Source organism: Brachyhypopomus gauderio, chromosome 5 (assembly GCF_052324685.1).
Source record: "Brachyhypopomus gauderio isolate BG-103 chromosome 5, BGAUD_0.2, whole genome shotgun sequence".
Classification (NCBI taxonomy): domain Eukaryota; kingdom Metazoa; phylum Chordata; class Actinopteri; order Gymnotiformes; family Hypopomidae; genus Brachyhypopomus; species Brachyhypopomus gauderio.
In genome coordinates, this window is record NC_135215.1 from 35380852 (window position 1) to 35396602 (window position 15751).

At 40.2% G+C, this 15751-nt stretch overlaps 2 protein-coding genes across 5 annotated transcripts in view; both read left to right on the top strand.

Moving 5' to 3' along the window:
• sema7a (semaphorin 7A (JohnMiltonHagen blood group)) overlaps window positions 1-2433 on the top strand; it is a 29028-nt gene extending 26595 nt beyond the window's left edge. For 3 of the 4 annotated variants that reach the window (XM_077007521.1, XM_077007522.1, XM_077007520.1), the window contains exon 15: window positions 1269-2433. In XM_077007521.1, the coding sequence (XP_076863636.1) occupies window positions 1269-1537 (269 nt within the window). In that variant the 3' untranslated portion in view covers window positions 1538-2433. The remainder of the gene's footprint in view (window positions 1-1268) is intronic. The other variant, XR_013131092.1, reaches the window with a different exon arrangement.
• An 8979-nt stretch (window positions 2434-11412) lies between these two features.
• Window positions 11413-15423, top strand: islr2 (immunoglobulin superfamily containing leucine-rich repeat 2). The gene is made up of 2 exons (XM_077007527.1): window positions 11413-11654; window positions 12447-15423. Exon 2 carries the CDS (start codon window positions 12456-12458, stop codon window positions 14577-14579), a length of 2124 nt encoding a protein of 707 aa, XP_076863642.1. The 5' UTR covers window positions 11413-11654; window positions 12447-12455; the 3' UTR covers window positions 14580-15423.
• Window positions 15424-15751: the final 328 nt, after the last annotated feature.

Sequence of the window (15751 nt, forward strand, 5' to 3'; positions counted from 1 at the left end):
GCTTTTATCTAACATTCGCAGAACTCAGCAACTCTAGATTCTCTGTCCTGTCTTCTCATTCACTCTGTCTCGAGAGTGGCATTTCACCCAACTTTCCTTCTCAGCTCTTTCAGTCTCTTCTTTTGAGCTTCATGCTGTAGGGAATATTGATTAATTATGAATAATTATAAGGGGGTACCACCCTGAATTTTAGGGAAATGTGTTTTTTATAAATGAAATAGATGAAATGATTATCACTCTCATACCGAAAGTGAAGCTCAGAATCTGCGCAGTGACCTAATACCATTAGTTAAAATATATTTGCCAGTGTGATTAGTTTAATGAACTATTCAAATTTTATTGATTAATGATGTCAACACTTTTACGTTTGTCGTGGAAATTTTCTGAAAATGGATGAGGACCCAGATGTGGTTAAATGATTGATTTATTACAAGATATAAAGATATTAAAAAGACAAAAATCACGCAGACATGAGAGTCTTATTCAAGCATGAAAACTCAAGGGGCAAGTCCCATCATAAAGTTCATAATGATCATAAAGTTCATAATGATCTCTTATAATAACTAAACATGATCTAATCAATAATTTCTGTCACACGTTATAATGTATACAACGCCTAAGGTAGCATTAGGTTCAGAGAGTTAACAAGTTAATAACTAAATCAGAGGGAAGAACAAACCAACTTAAGCTAACATTGCATTTCCCTTGCTGTTGACGCCTGAGTAGAAAACCAGGCACATTTCTTCTAGCGATGTTTTGGCTTCTTTCCAACTTCAAATTGGAAACTCTCTCCCTAGATTTTGATATTTAAGTATTGATCCGAGGGTGTTTCGATAATGGAGGAGCTAGCTGTCATGCTTATGAATATTCAAAGTTAAGGCATTTCCCTCCAGTTTGAAACAAAACAAATAAAACATGTCTAAGGACACTGAAGACTGTATACCTTTCCTGTGGGTGCATCATTTAGGAATAAAGAATTGGTTTGTCAGGATACATTAGTTAACTATAGCACTCTGTCTACACTCTCTTTCAATCATATGTGCCCTTCTCCCAGGCTTATTTGATCTCTACCACCCACTCCCTGGCTAATGGACATGCTTAACCCTCCCCCTTCCCGTCCTCCATCCTCTTTCACTCCCCAAGATTGTCATCTTCTTTGAGGAGAAGATTGCAGTAGTCCATCAGTCCTTTTTCTCTGTTCCCACTCTTCTTACCAGTATCTAACCCAACACCCAACTCCCTGGCTTCTTTCTCCGCTCTCTCCTCAGACAAGATCCACCAACTCCTGACTTCCAGCGATCCTTCTACATGCCTGCTGGATCCAGTTCCTTCCACTCTGTTCCAGAAAATTTCAAGAGATCTCCTTCCATTTATTTCGGCCACCATCAACAACTCCTTAGTTTTGGAACATGTACCTACTGTGTTCAAGACAGCAAGGGTGGTACCGATCTTGAAGAAGGCAACACTTGACAGCTCCAATATAAGCAACTACAGACCGGTATCACTCCCCTCTTTTCTGTCAAAAACTCTGGAATGAGCAGCTATGATCAATTATCTTGTTTCCTCACCCAGGACCAACTCCATGATCCCAATCAGTCTAGCTTCAAATGGGCACACTTAGCAGAAATGGCCCTCAAAGCAGTGACTGTGAGCTTCTGTGAGCTAACAAGCTATTATCAGTTTTAATTCTTCTGGATATTTCTGCAGCCTTCGACACAGTCTGGATAAGATAAATGGATAAATGCCATATTCATTGAAAGCTATGGATGAAATGTTGATGAAAGGCTAATGTAAAATGAATTTAGTCAATAACGAGCAGTCTGATTGTAATGATTCTAGTAATGGAACCTCCTTCAGTTTCTTTTCAGTGGATCAATTTATCTAAAACTAAAAAATCTTTAAAAAATGAATGTATTCTTAGCAGCATTCAAACAATTATGGGTACTTTGATCTCTGCACAGGTCTGCTTTCCATCAGATAGCCCTGTTTGACCCAGTGTGACAGATATCTCTCTCTCTCTCTCTCTCTCTCTCTCTCTCTCTCTCTTTCTCTCTCTCTCTCTCTCTCTCTCTCACTCCCTCTCTTTCCTGTTCCATGTTCATGTGTGTGTGTGGTCAAACCTTTAGCATGCTTGTGGCTTGGTGTTAATTTATTCTTTGAGTGTTGTTTCCTCTTGATGCTTTTTTTGTGGCTTCTGCTGCTCAGTCTTTGCCATTGTGAACAAGAGACTGGCCAGCAGAAGCTACCATCAAGAGCTGAGGGAGCATTTGAGCCTTTGAGAGGAGCCCTGTCAACAGGACACTTGGCCACGGTGCACATGTGGACTTACATTTATGTTGTGTTTATCTGTCATCATTTGCCTTGTTTATTTTGTCAACACCTCCCACAGGTGTTGCATTAGGCATAGCCACACCATGTGATTATGTTCAGCCTTATAGAAGCCCTCATTGTTATGTTTATATATATATATATATATATATATATATACATATATATATATATATATATATATATATATATATATATATATATATATATATATATATATATATATATATATATATATATATATATATATATACAGTATGTGACATCATATGTCTTCCAGACCAGATCATCAAAGTCTTTAAATCACATTATTTACTCTGCTATAAATGCCTGTTTAACTGGACCTAATGTTACTGTGAACTACAAATGTTTAGAAGAGCAGCTATCATATTCTCTCTCTGACCGGAAAGAAACTGTAGGCTAATTGTGTTATTTAGAAACTGAGGAATACAAACACAGGTAGAAGACAAATGAGTGGTGTCTGGGCCCTAGATTGAAGGCATATAAAGCAACCCCCCCCCCCCCCCCCCCCACCACCACCCCTGCCTCGCCCCTTTCCTGGAGGAGAGGAAATGTGTTCTCTGAAGTGATGAATCATATATTACCATATGGCAGTCTGAAAGACGAGTGTACTTGATGTTAAAGTGCTGCCTGAAAGCAGTTATAAGTTATATTATATTATATATAAATTATTATATATATAAATAACTTATAACTGCTTTAGATACACTGTCTTTCAGACTGGCACAAGGTGCATGTCATGTTACAGCCCCGGACCTCTCCCCTTGGGGGTGTGTTTACGTAGTCGGCGTCCATGTATGGACATGTGGGGGTGAGGTCGAGGAGGGGGTACCGGGAGTGGGAGGTTCCCCATGGCTCCTCCGAGGGGGGCAGTATGGACCACTCACTGTGCCACACCCCGGAGGTAGCATCCTGATGGAGCAGGTAATGTATCAATACACAAGCCATCAAATAACTGCATTGTACCTAGTTCATGAATAGAACAAATATAACAGCATATATACAGTGACAGCAAGTCACAGTATGTGCAATATGAAAAAGACTTGAAATCCATATGGTGTGTCAGGCCTTTGATGTGAATATTTAATTTTAAGGAGAACATTGATGATTTGAAATCAAAGCACAGACTCTACTCAGACAGCACAAAATTAGCAGATGGATTAAATGCACTTTTTACTGCATCATAAACGACTGAAATAGTTCGAAGTGGTTGGAGTCATACAAAAACATACACATAAAGTGGACACACATAACAGCAGCGTTTCATCATCTTGTCTGTTATACACGCAACCACAATTTTAGGATGTTGTTACTGTCATGGCCAGTATATTCCTCAATTACTTACTCACCATTTCGCCTTTCCACAACATAATGAAATATGAAGCATTCACAACACATCCATAAATAACCCAGAATATATATTGTGACGTCTGTATTCATAGTTTAATGGTGCAGAGTGAAAAATGTCATTTCACAGAGAATGCTTATGGCCTCACTATTTGAAAAACAAAATGGTAGACCTTGAACACTGAGATGAGATGTCTGAGCTGAGAAACGATGACGTACACCAGTGGTGTGGGGAAGGAGAGAAGGAGCAGCCTCAGAAAACTAAAGAGAAGAGAGTCCTGCTTCTTCTAATGTTAGTGGATACCTACAAAATGCCCCAGCTGAGTCTAGATCAGGGGTGTCAAACTCATTTTGGTATGGGGGCCGCATACACATTAATTGGATCTCAAAAGGGGCCAGACCAGTAAACTCATTCCAAAAATACATGGAAATAACAAAAAGTCTTATTTTTTTCTTTGTATTAGTGCAAAGAAGTAAATTATCAAAATATTTATATGAAATTAATTGTCCTTTAACTTAATATATTATGAACAACTTTTACTTTTTTACTTTTTAAGAACAGTATGTGCAATTTCAACAACACTTACTCAGTTAAACATTTATTTTTTTTTCAGTTTTTTTTTCAGTTATTTAAGTGCATTATGCATAAAAACTGATCACAGTGACATTTTTCACATCTGGGAAGCAAGTGTCCACTTTTCTCTTTTGTGACAAAGATATTTCTTATAAGAGGTGCCAGGGTCAAAATGCGGGTAAAGCGATAAAACTGACTAAAACATGCCCCTAGCGGGCAATATAGGAACTGTAGGTTTTAAATAAAATTGAATTTATTCTTTTAATGCAGGTTTATTACACGGGCTGGACTGAACCCCCTGGCGGGCCGAATCCGGCACGCGGGCCGTATGTTTGGTCTAGATGATTTAATTAAAAATTTTCTTACTTTGAAATGGAGCACCATGCTTAATCCAAGAACACCCCTCCCTACTCAGGACGTCAGGGTTCTTCATGACTGTGCTGTGGTCAAAATGTCTCCGTACCTATTCAGAATTCTGATCTAATCATGCTTGGAGGGCCACACTGGAGATCAGATGGCACCATATGAGTGGGCTACAATGTGCCTCTAAAAACTGTACTTTCACACTGGTCAAAGTAAATGGCAGAACTGTTTACTCTAATTGAAGCTTGCACTCTGTGAAATGGCCAGTCACTGTCTGTAAATACAGATATTACAGACATTATGCCTTTGGAGTGTGCAATATTCATTTGCAAAAATGTTAATGATCCTTTCTCTGGCCAACAGAGGTGTTAACCAGAGGTCTTCACCAGAATACTACAGACTCTGTACTGGTTACCTAATCATCACCCTTGGTCATAGTTAGTTCATTAACCATGCCTATTTTAACACCCTCAGATACAACGTCTTGGTGAAGTATTGCAAACATTTCTTATGAGTGGTTTGAGCACTGTATTTTGGAGTTTTTGCCTGGTGATCTGTTTTTAGCCCATACTGCACCTGTGCCTGTACAGTGTTGTTTACCTGCTGTTTGACCTTGGACTGGTGTTGTGTATCTTTCTTTTTGTCCTGCCCCTGCTGGTTTTCAAAGCATGCTCATTTTCAATCTCTTTAAACCTGTACACGGGGCATCTTGCTCATCCTGATTCACAGTTGTTAAACATAGCTGTTCTGTAAATGTCTCATACAAAAGAGAACGATGAGCTATATTCTTTGCTCATTTATACTGGTGTTATTTTTGCCAGGAGGTGGCAAACAAGATTATGGTGAAAGAGGATGTTTGGTACATTTATTTATATCCTTTCTACATTTATCTCACTTGCTGTGAACTTTGCTGGGCTGCAAAAACATCTTGAGGTAAAATAGCTTATATCAATAAACTTTTGGACATAGATACCCTTCATGAATGAATGAAATACTTATTTTCATACATTGTACAAGTACAAGGCACAAAATATCGTTCCTTGGGGCCCAGTGTTAAAGCATGTTGCACGTTACAACCCCAGTAAGCAAAGTGACAGTGGCAAGTAAAACTCCCTAGAGCATGAAGAAGAAACCTGGAGAGGAATGAAAAAGTAAAATATTCATGCAGTATACAGTTGTGATCAAATTTATTCAACCCCCACTGAAATAAAGTGTTTTGGCCAGTTTGACATTGATTTTGATCATTTCAGTCATCTTATTTACAATTATATCAAAGAGGCACTTATAAATTAGACAAACATAACATAATATTTATGATGGAATAACCACAAATGTCTTTACTGTGCTCACATCATTATCAGTTTTATTCAACCCCCTAGTGACATTATTTTTTAGTACTTAGTACAACATCCTTTTCCAGTTATGACAGCTTTCAAGCGTGAAGCATAGCTTGACACAAGTGTCTTGCAGCGACCTATGGGTATCTTAGCCCATTCTTCATGGGCAAAAGCCTCCAGTTCAGTCACATTCTTAGGCTTGCGCACTGCAACTGCCTTCTTTAGGTCCCACCAGAGGTTCTCAATTGGATTTAAGTCTGGTGATTGCGATGGCCACTCTAGAATGTTCCAGCCTTTCATGTTCAACCATGCTCTAGTGGACTTGGATGTGTGCTTCGGATCATTGTCCTGTTGGAAGGTCCAACGTCTCCCAAGCCGCAGGTTTGTGACTGACTCCATCACATTTTCCTCCAAGATCTCCTGGTACTGAAGGGAATTCATGGTACCCTGCACACGTTGAAGCTTTCCTGTACCATTAGAAGCAAAACAGCCCCAAAGCATAATTGACCCCCCGCCATGCTTCACAGTAGGCAAGGTGTTCTTTTGTTCATAAGCCTGGTTCTTCCTTCTCCAAACATAGCGCTGGTCCATTGTCCCAAACAGTTCTAATTTAGTTTCATCTGACCACAGTACACTGTTGCAAAACCTTTGTGGCTTGTCCACATGACTTTTGGCATACTGCAGTCGACTTTTCTTGTTCTTTGGAGTCAGCAAGGGGGTGCGTCTGGGCGTTCTGGCATGGAGGTCTTCGTTATGCAGTGCGCGCCTTATTGTCTGAGCTGAAACTTCAGTGCCCACATCTGACAGGTCTTTTTTCAGTTCCTTAGCAGTCACGCGGGGATTTTTCTCCACATTACGCTTCAGGTAGCGCACAGCAGTCGCGGTCAGGATCTTCTTTCTGCCACGACCAGGTAACGTTTCCACTGTGCCCTTTAACTTGAACTTGCGAATGATACTTCCGATAGTGTCTCTTGGAATATTTAACAACTTCGCAATCTTTTTATATCCATTGCCATTCTTGTGAAGAGCAATAACCTCTTCTCTTGTCTTCTGGGACCATTCTCTTGCCTTCACCATGCTTGGAAACACACCAGTAGATGTCTAGAAGGAGCTGAGTATCACAGTCCTTTTAAATCTGCCTAATTGGTGCTTATCATGCTTGATTGCTGCTCGTTGACATCCACAGATGTTTTCAATACCTGATGGAAAACACTGGAATGAACCTCTGTTCTTAGGAGTGGTAGTCGTAAAGGGGTTGAATAATTGTGTCAATGAAGAAATCACAAAAAGGCCATTTAATACTTTATGACTAAAAAAATTGATGCTATCTTAGTTGCATTTAGTTCTTTAACAAGTCCTTGTAAGATTTCATTATGAACACAATTACAAATGTGCACTGAATTCCATAAAACCCTTCGCAGCATTGGGGGTTGAATAAATTTGATCACAACTGTACATACTGATATCTGGCCTGGAATGCCAGTGGCTTATCGCCCTAACCAGTGAATGCCTTTGCAGCATTTGATGGCCTTCACTGAGCTCCAATCCCTGTAGAGATTTCACATGCTGCCTGGTCATGGTATATTTATTTTCAAGATGGATTGAAGCCTTCCCATGTTGAACAGCCACACAGTTGGTGTTAGGACTGACCCATTGTAGACCAGAGGTTACTGTGAAGAGTAACTACAGAAATACATCAGCAATGAAACAGGAACCAGACCAGTGCATGGGTAAATATGGGTATGCTAACTGATCACATGGCACTTTAATGTCCAACAAATATGAAATGCAAATAATTCCAGATTAGACTTCTTTGATGATGGCAACACCTGCTAACATTACTCACAGCTATTAAGGCATTTGTAATTCTGAAAAAGACTTCCTTCAGAAAAGTATGGAAATGTAAATATTTTTGTAACTGCATATTTCCTAAGGAAGTTGTGTTCCTAATACCTGCTCGTATTTTAGCTGCTCAGAGAACTGACCTAAGAACAATAAACTGTTAAAAAACTTATTTGAACAGTGGTTTACATTTAACACTACTGAAATGCCGGGGGCGTCATGGAGCGAATGGGAGGCAGACGCAAACGTGATTTATTATATGCAAATCCATAATTAAAGGGTCCATGTTCATGTCAGATGAGCAGTCAGACAATGAACCAAAACCAACACATAAAGACCAATCAGATATTATACAAAGAATATACAGAATAAATGTTACCAAACTGAAGAGACTGGACACCAGGAACAGGGCTGTATATAATAATATTAATAGTCAAAGTCAAATTTATTTATATAGCGCTTTTCACAACACATGTTGTCACAAAGCAGCTTTACAACCGTATGGGTCCAGATCCCTAATGAGCAAGCCAGAGGTGACAGTGGCAAGGAAAAACTCCCTATGATGGTGGGGAATAGGAAGAAACCTCGGGAGAACCAAGACTCAAAAGGAAACCATCCTCCATTGGGCGGCCTATTAGCACAAGTCCGTGGTGCGCAGGATGGTTCTACAGATGAAGTTAAGGTTCTTGTTCCCCGGCCAAGTAGTCACAGTCCCTTCAGTGCAGGTGGTGGGCCTCAGGTAGGATCTAGAATCAGCACGTCCTCTTGTGGCAATGACACATCCAACCCCGGCATCAGTACTTCCACCGGCAAGACAGACCATCTCCCAGGTGCTTGTAGGTGCTTGCATGCAATCGTCTTGGTTAGAAGCATGCAAAAAGATAAGACAATACAGACTGAGTGTGTGGACATTAATTTAAACCATCATTGATTTAAACGTACACAGCTGACATGCCAGTGATGAGCATGTGGCTCTGGCAGGCTAATCTATAGCAGCATAACTAAAGGGAGGGGTTCAGAGGTAACCACAGGCATGAGGGCTCACTGAGACATTGCTTTCCAGTCAAGTCATTGTCACAACTGACAACAATAATAAACAAGCAAGGAAACAAACAAAAAAACCCACCAACACAAAAGAACAAACACAAAGTTTAACTGCTCTAAACAAAAGAATGAACACAGAGTGGCGGGTTAGATAACACAAGGAGAGACTCAGGCTGACAGCTAGCACAGGGCAAACCAAACCAAGGCGTAACCAGCAGGTGGGGGCGTGCAGACTTGACCACTTTTAACAGGCCTGCACTACCAGACTTTGTCTCCTGCAGACCAGACAAAACCACACACCATGGACCTCATTAACTTGATGAAGCAAGACAAGGTCACTGCTGAGACACAGCAAACTGGAAAGGGAAAAAAAGGGGAAAAAACTGTCTGAACGTACAACACAGAGCCTGACCTCAGAGGCCTACACACACACACACACACACACACATACACACACACATACACACACACATACACACACACACACACACACACACACACACACACACACACACACACACACACATACACACACACATACACACACACACACACACACACACACACACACACACAAATACAAAAGGGATTGTTTTTGTGGGAAAGAAGAGATGGTGGTTGGCTTCAGAAACGTATGTGGTGATCACTCTCCAAGCAGCACTGATGGTCCATATAGCAGAGAACTTCCTCTGAACCCTCAGCACCATCTTCTGAGGAAGGAGCAGAAACCACATGCCGCTACTACCACCATTCTCACCATGTTCTACAGGGGGCAGTAGAGAGCATCTTGACCACCTGTATCACTGACCCTTCGGAGTATAGTAAGGATAGCTCTCCCTTCCATAATGGACCTTTCCAACACATGCTGCTTCTGAAAAGCTGCCAGCATTGTGGATGATCCAACACCCTTACACAAACGTTTCTCTCTCTTGCCAACATGCAATGGTTTCTCCAGTCATAACATCCTCAACTCACAGTGACTAACATCAAAGTGGTCTGTGTGCGTATACACATTTGTGCAATTTGCAGGGTACCCTAATGCCACACAATTAGAAAATGAAAACAAGCCCAGAAGCATGATGACAATTAAAATAAACAAAAATATGCATTAATACCATAATTACAATGAAAGCCTAGACATTCTAGAAAGCATTCTCCTAAAAGGGTTAAAAGTCATTAACCAGTTTTAGTAGGCTGTAGGACGTGCAGCTGTGAAGGTAACCAGAAGATCTTCTTAAACATAAATGCACAAGTTGTAACAAAGGTGTTTTGAACTTGAACTGAATTTACACACACTTGACACAAGATGGCAGTGTACATCAAGAGTTCACAATATATCTAGCTTTCTGAGTTTTCAGGAGCAACAAGGTGTAAGTGTGCTTAGAATGATAAGCAAGTTTTGTCTCGTTAATTGCGAAAGAGTCTTTTCGTATTTTATATTATTTATTATTCGAAAGAGTGGTCTGAATCACTCCAATCTATTATGTGGTAAATTTGCAGTTTCTGTAGGCCATTATGGTCACTTATGATGTTTAATCTGAATATTCAAACGAAGTCACTTTCATTTACACCCGTGTTGTTGATGTTTCATTCATTATCCGGATTATTTTGGTTAAATTTCTTTCGGCTTGTGCAGCTGTGACTATTCAAACGTGTATGCGGTTTTTCCGTTGAGATTGGGACTCCATAACTACATAAAGAAGATAACGAAGGACATAATGACATATATATTTTAACCTAATGAGCTCTACGTTAAACAGAAGATATCCAAGTTTCAATGGGATATGGGACAATGGGATATGTGTTAAAACGTGTATGTAGCCTATACGAGGAAAACAAATTTTGCTTCTAGTTTATTGCTTCTGCTAATTTGCTGGATATTTAAGTCACCCTATTTTGTGGAACTTCATGAAATGTATTTATTTGGATCAATCTTTCGATCAAAATCAGTATCTAGTAGACAGACATGACATTCAGAGATAATTATGGCATATAATGTATTTTGCGTCCCAATCTAACCTGGAGAACAAACAGACAACAACCTGACATTTGTTCATTACGACCGTTCAGTTCAGTCCTTCGGTCTAATAATGATATCTTCTGGATTACAGCGCTGTTTACTTTATGGTCTAATGTTGAATTAACAGGAAATACAATCTCAAGCGACACCTGATCTTTCGGTATGAAAGTATGTATGATAGGTTACATTATATATTTAGTGGAGACCAAAGCCTTTCACCCTAATTATTAACTGCTATGAGATGCTGATGACAAATGTTCAGTACTTTGTCTTTCCTTACACCACATGTAATAAGTGGATAATTGTAGTCTGTAATCTTCATTTCAAGTTAAGACGATGCTGCCTTTCCATCCTCAGTCAAAACAAAGACAAATGAAGAGTACACATCTAGTGATAGAGGACAAAATACATTATTAAACTGCATCTTAATCATAAATATTGTGTGAGACGCCAGACCCTGTAGCTTTAATATGTGATGGAAGGACAGGGTGCGCGTTCACAATCCCTCCCCTTCCATCATGCGGGCGGGAACGCGCAAAGATTTCTGCTCAAACTCGACGAGAGCGAGAGAGCGAACTCCGCATGGCTTAGCACCACACTGAGACTAAAATGTCTCGTCTGCTCTCCATCAATAAGTATTGCTTCGTCTTCCAAAGTAACACAGGAGGATATATTATGTTTTGGAATAATTCTACCTACCACATATAATTTATCGCGTTATATTGCATCGTTATATTTCATTTATTTCCATACGAGGAGTGGGGATATACACGTGCAGGTAAGGCAATACCAGAAGGAGTTTAAACAGCGCATTTTGAAAACCTCTTGGCACAATTAACTTAAATTTAAAGGCCATTAAAGTGAAACTACATTTGATATATAAAAAATAAAAGTTACGTTAGAAAGTTGCCTGTACATAAAGCCTGTACACATTCGTCGCGCGTTTAAAATGGTGTAGTTTAGTTTTTAATGAGAAATAGTAATACGTATTTCTTATTATACTTTGCTTTTTCAAAAGTGCAGTATTTAGCTAGATGTTTTCATGTATTTTCAATACAGTGGATAGAAAGCGTTTCAAATACTCACGCACCACCCCGTCCAATAGGGAATGCATGCGGTCTGCAAATGCCCCCTGTTCTTTCTGTGTGTCTGCAAATGCCCCCTGTTTTTTCTGTGTCTTTCTGTGGCTATTTCTTTACATGTATGTATACCATATTCTTATGCGAAAAAGTCGGTTTTAATATATTCGGTATTGCACCTTAAAATCGACGATAACGCCTAGTGTATGATAAGACACTGGCTTTCTCAATCATGCAGACTATTACTTTGCTGAAATTTTGCTTAAGTGAGCCGTGCTAAACTGTTGTTTTATCTACTTTTTCAAAAATACGTTGACGTCTACCTCTACATTTTTATTAGCAAAATAAGGTAGCTGAGATATGTTGTGCAGGAGGGTTTCTCAACAGCACCCGGCTTCCGTTGATCGTGTATGTGAGTCTGTGCAGTTTGACAGTGCAGAGTTCAACAGATTATGTACTGATCCTCATTCTTGTACATTTGTTTAATGCAGGTGCTGAAAATGGCGGCCAGGTACCTGGCTCTCCTTGCCTTGTGGACTGCAGTAATTCTAACTGTGCATTGCTGTCCTGAGCAGTGTACCTGCTCAGATAAACACCCTCATCATTTTGTGGACTGTGCATACAAAGAACTTCTTATGGTACCTGTTGGCTTGCCATCCAATGTGACCACACTTAGCCTTTCAGCAAACAAGATACAAGTATTAAAAGCTAAAAATTTTGTAGGTGTGCCCCAAGTCAACTCTCTGTGGATGGCCCACAATGAAATTGTGACCATTGAGAGAAACACATTGGCCCCAATGTCCCAGCTGAGGAATCTGGATGTAAGCCATAATAAAATTATTAATTTTCCATGGGAGGATTTTGCCAACCTCACTGCTCTGCAGATGTTGAAAATGAATAACAACGAGATGATTAGTCTGCCTAAGGACGCTTTCATTAATCTTAAAGACCTGCGTTCACTCCGCATCAACAACAACAAGTTTACCACCATCGCAGAGGGGACTTTTGATGCTCTCACTGCTATGTCACATCTTCAGATTTACGACAATTTATTCAGCTGCTCTTGCAAACTGGAATGGATGAGAAAATGGATCAATGAGTCTACAATTTCCATCCCACAGAAGAAAAGCATTTTGTGTGAAGCCCCTGCCCATTTAAAAGGTTTAGAGGTCACTAAAATGCCAAAACTGGACTGTCAAGCCCCAACTGTTATGATAACGTACCAGCCCAACATTGAAAACACAGAAATATATGAGGGGCACATGGTTGTCTTGAACTGTGAAACTAAAGGAACACCAAAACCAGATGTTGAGTGGCACGTTCTTACAGGAAATGAACTGTTAAAATTCACATTGCCATCCATTGTTGAAAAAAACGAGATCTTTGTTAATGGGGCACCCTCTAATACCAGGTTTCTCATCTTTCAAAATGGCAGCCTAATCATTCCTCACATGAGCAAGAAAGAAGATGGAAACTACAGCTGCACTGCCTCCAATGACGTAGGCAAAGCTGACCGCACAGTGAAACTTGTTATGGCTGCGACCAAAAAACAAGTCATCAAGGAGCTGGACCAAAGAGCAGGCGTCATTCCTCCTGGCAACAAACCTGGTCCTAAGAGCTCTGGAAACAGTGTAATCAGTACATGGCCCAAATCTAAGGAGAAGCCCAAAATCATTCCAACTGGAACATCCCTCTCTATTAATACCAAGCAAACGCCTGATATTTTACCATTTGCCAGCAAGTGTGGAATAAGTGATGGCACACGGTACATATCCAACCATGCTTTTAACATGAGCTTGGATGATCTCAAACAGTACACTTTTGATTTTGGAGTCATTGCTCTGGAGGTGTCTGAGACTGAGGCCAAAGTCCAACTCAATCCTCTGCAGATGGCTAATGCTAAATCCAACCTTCACCTCAGTGAACACCAAGACCTGGAAACTGTGAATAAGGAGCCTTTCAGTCTCTACCAGACATCGACCAAAAAATCATCCCTGGACATGTTGTACATTTGCGTTAGCACTGGCAATGGACATTCAGTGGTTCAGTGGTCCAAAATAGAGGAAGGTGTCAATAGCTATCGCTTCCAAGGTTTACAGCCAGGCACGAATTATACATTGTGTCTCACCTATGGAGGTCAGGACTGCCAGGTGCAAGTGGTCTTCACAACAAGAAAGAAAATCCCATCTTTGCTTATCATAGTGGTAGTGAGCATTTTCTTATTGGCTTTGGCCACGGTGCCGCTCCTGGGAGCCACCTGCTGCCATTTGTTGTACAAGTATCAAGGCAAGACCTACAAATTGATTATGAAAGCACAGAACCCCGATCAGATGGAAAAGCACATAGCGACAGATTTTGATCCAAGAGCCTCTTTCGTGGAATCGGAAAAAAACTTCAACCCGAGTGAGTTAGGGGAGGGAGACGGAGAAGCAGGTGCCGAGGAGGGCGAGGGAGACGCGGAGGACATTGAGGGCAGCGTGGTGACCGAGTCCATCCCCGAATCGCAGTCCAAAACTCAGGAGGAGTTCGAAGTTGGCTCCGAGTATAGCGACAGGTTACCATTAGGGGCTGAGGCAGTGAATATATCTGAAGAAATAAACGGAAACTACAAAGAGCCTCGTTAAAAAGCGTTTAAAGGCACAATGTATAAATCAGTTTCGAAGGCATTCCGAACTATGACTAACGTTATGACACGCAGGTGCGTTACTCAAATTTACCTCAGTAATATTGCAGTAAATGTAAATATTTCATCTTGCAAAAATGAGGTTTTTGAATTTTATTAACAGAGTTGCGAACAAAAGGTCTACATTCCAACAAACCTCAAACTGCACTGTACATTGAACTAACACAGAATTCATCTTCCGAAAGTCTTGGCGTCCCTCCGTGTACGTAAGTTTAGGTTCACGGTAGCGGTTCGGTTGAATTTGGGTCAGCTGTGGTGATCCGTGGAGATCACCCGGTACTTTCACCTGGAGCGGCTGCTGGATCGCACCAGTGCACTGACTGTTACTTCGCCTTCTGAGAGGATTTGTGCTTTACCTGTAGGCATGTGCGTGTATAAAACTAAAAGCTCGGTCACGTTGAAGTAACTCGTGTAATGTGCAGCCCTAGAAACGTGGGACTTAAAACCTCCTTAACGAACGGGTGCTTAAATACGAATATGAACTGATTAAACGTGTCCTTCCTCTACTTTAAGATACTTGTTCGTGGCATGTCACACATATTTCCAGTATTTCCAAATGTGTTTTACTAGAAAATAGGTAGATATTCTCAATGTGGATATGTGGTGTAAGCCAGTAAACTGAAAATGTTCTTTTTATAATCAGTCGTTGGTTCACCATCAGTCTAAATGGCGGCGGAGTGTCTTGTACATTTAACTTGGTGATTAGTGTCGAACTGTTCAACAATGTTCAACAATGATTTTGATATGATTTTATGTACGTGTACTTAATAAAATACTGAAATGAAGTACTAGTGTGTTATTTATTGCAATGATACAGAAATCATTTTTAATCCGTTAGAATACATCTTACACTTTTGCACAAAAAAAAAAAAAACTATTTCCTATTTTGACTAATCTAAAATATAACCTAAACAAACCAATCCTTGATGAACATAGACTTTATTCTAGTTCTCGGAAAAAATATTACGAACCGTATAAAACAAGAAAAGAAAACGATGCAAAGTTGAGCAAATATAAAATATAACATCAACGAATGCAAGAAAACCGCAGCTTGAGAAAAATGCATTTAAATTGATAAAATGAAAAAAAAGAAAATTTCAAGCACACAGATGC

Bases quoted from the DNA above. Each gene is read 5' to 3' on its own strand.
- islr2 (XM_077007527.1), top strand. From the start codon at position 12,456: ATGGCGGCCAGGTACCTGGCTCTCCTTGCCTTGTGGACTGCAGTAATT.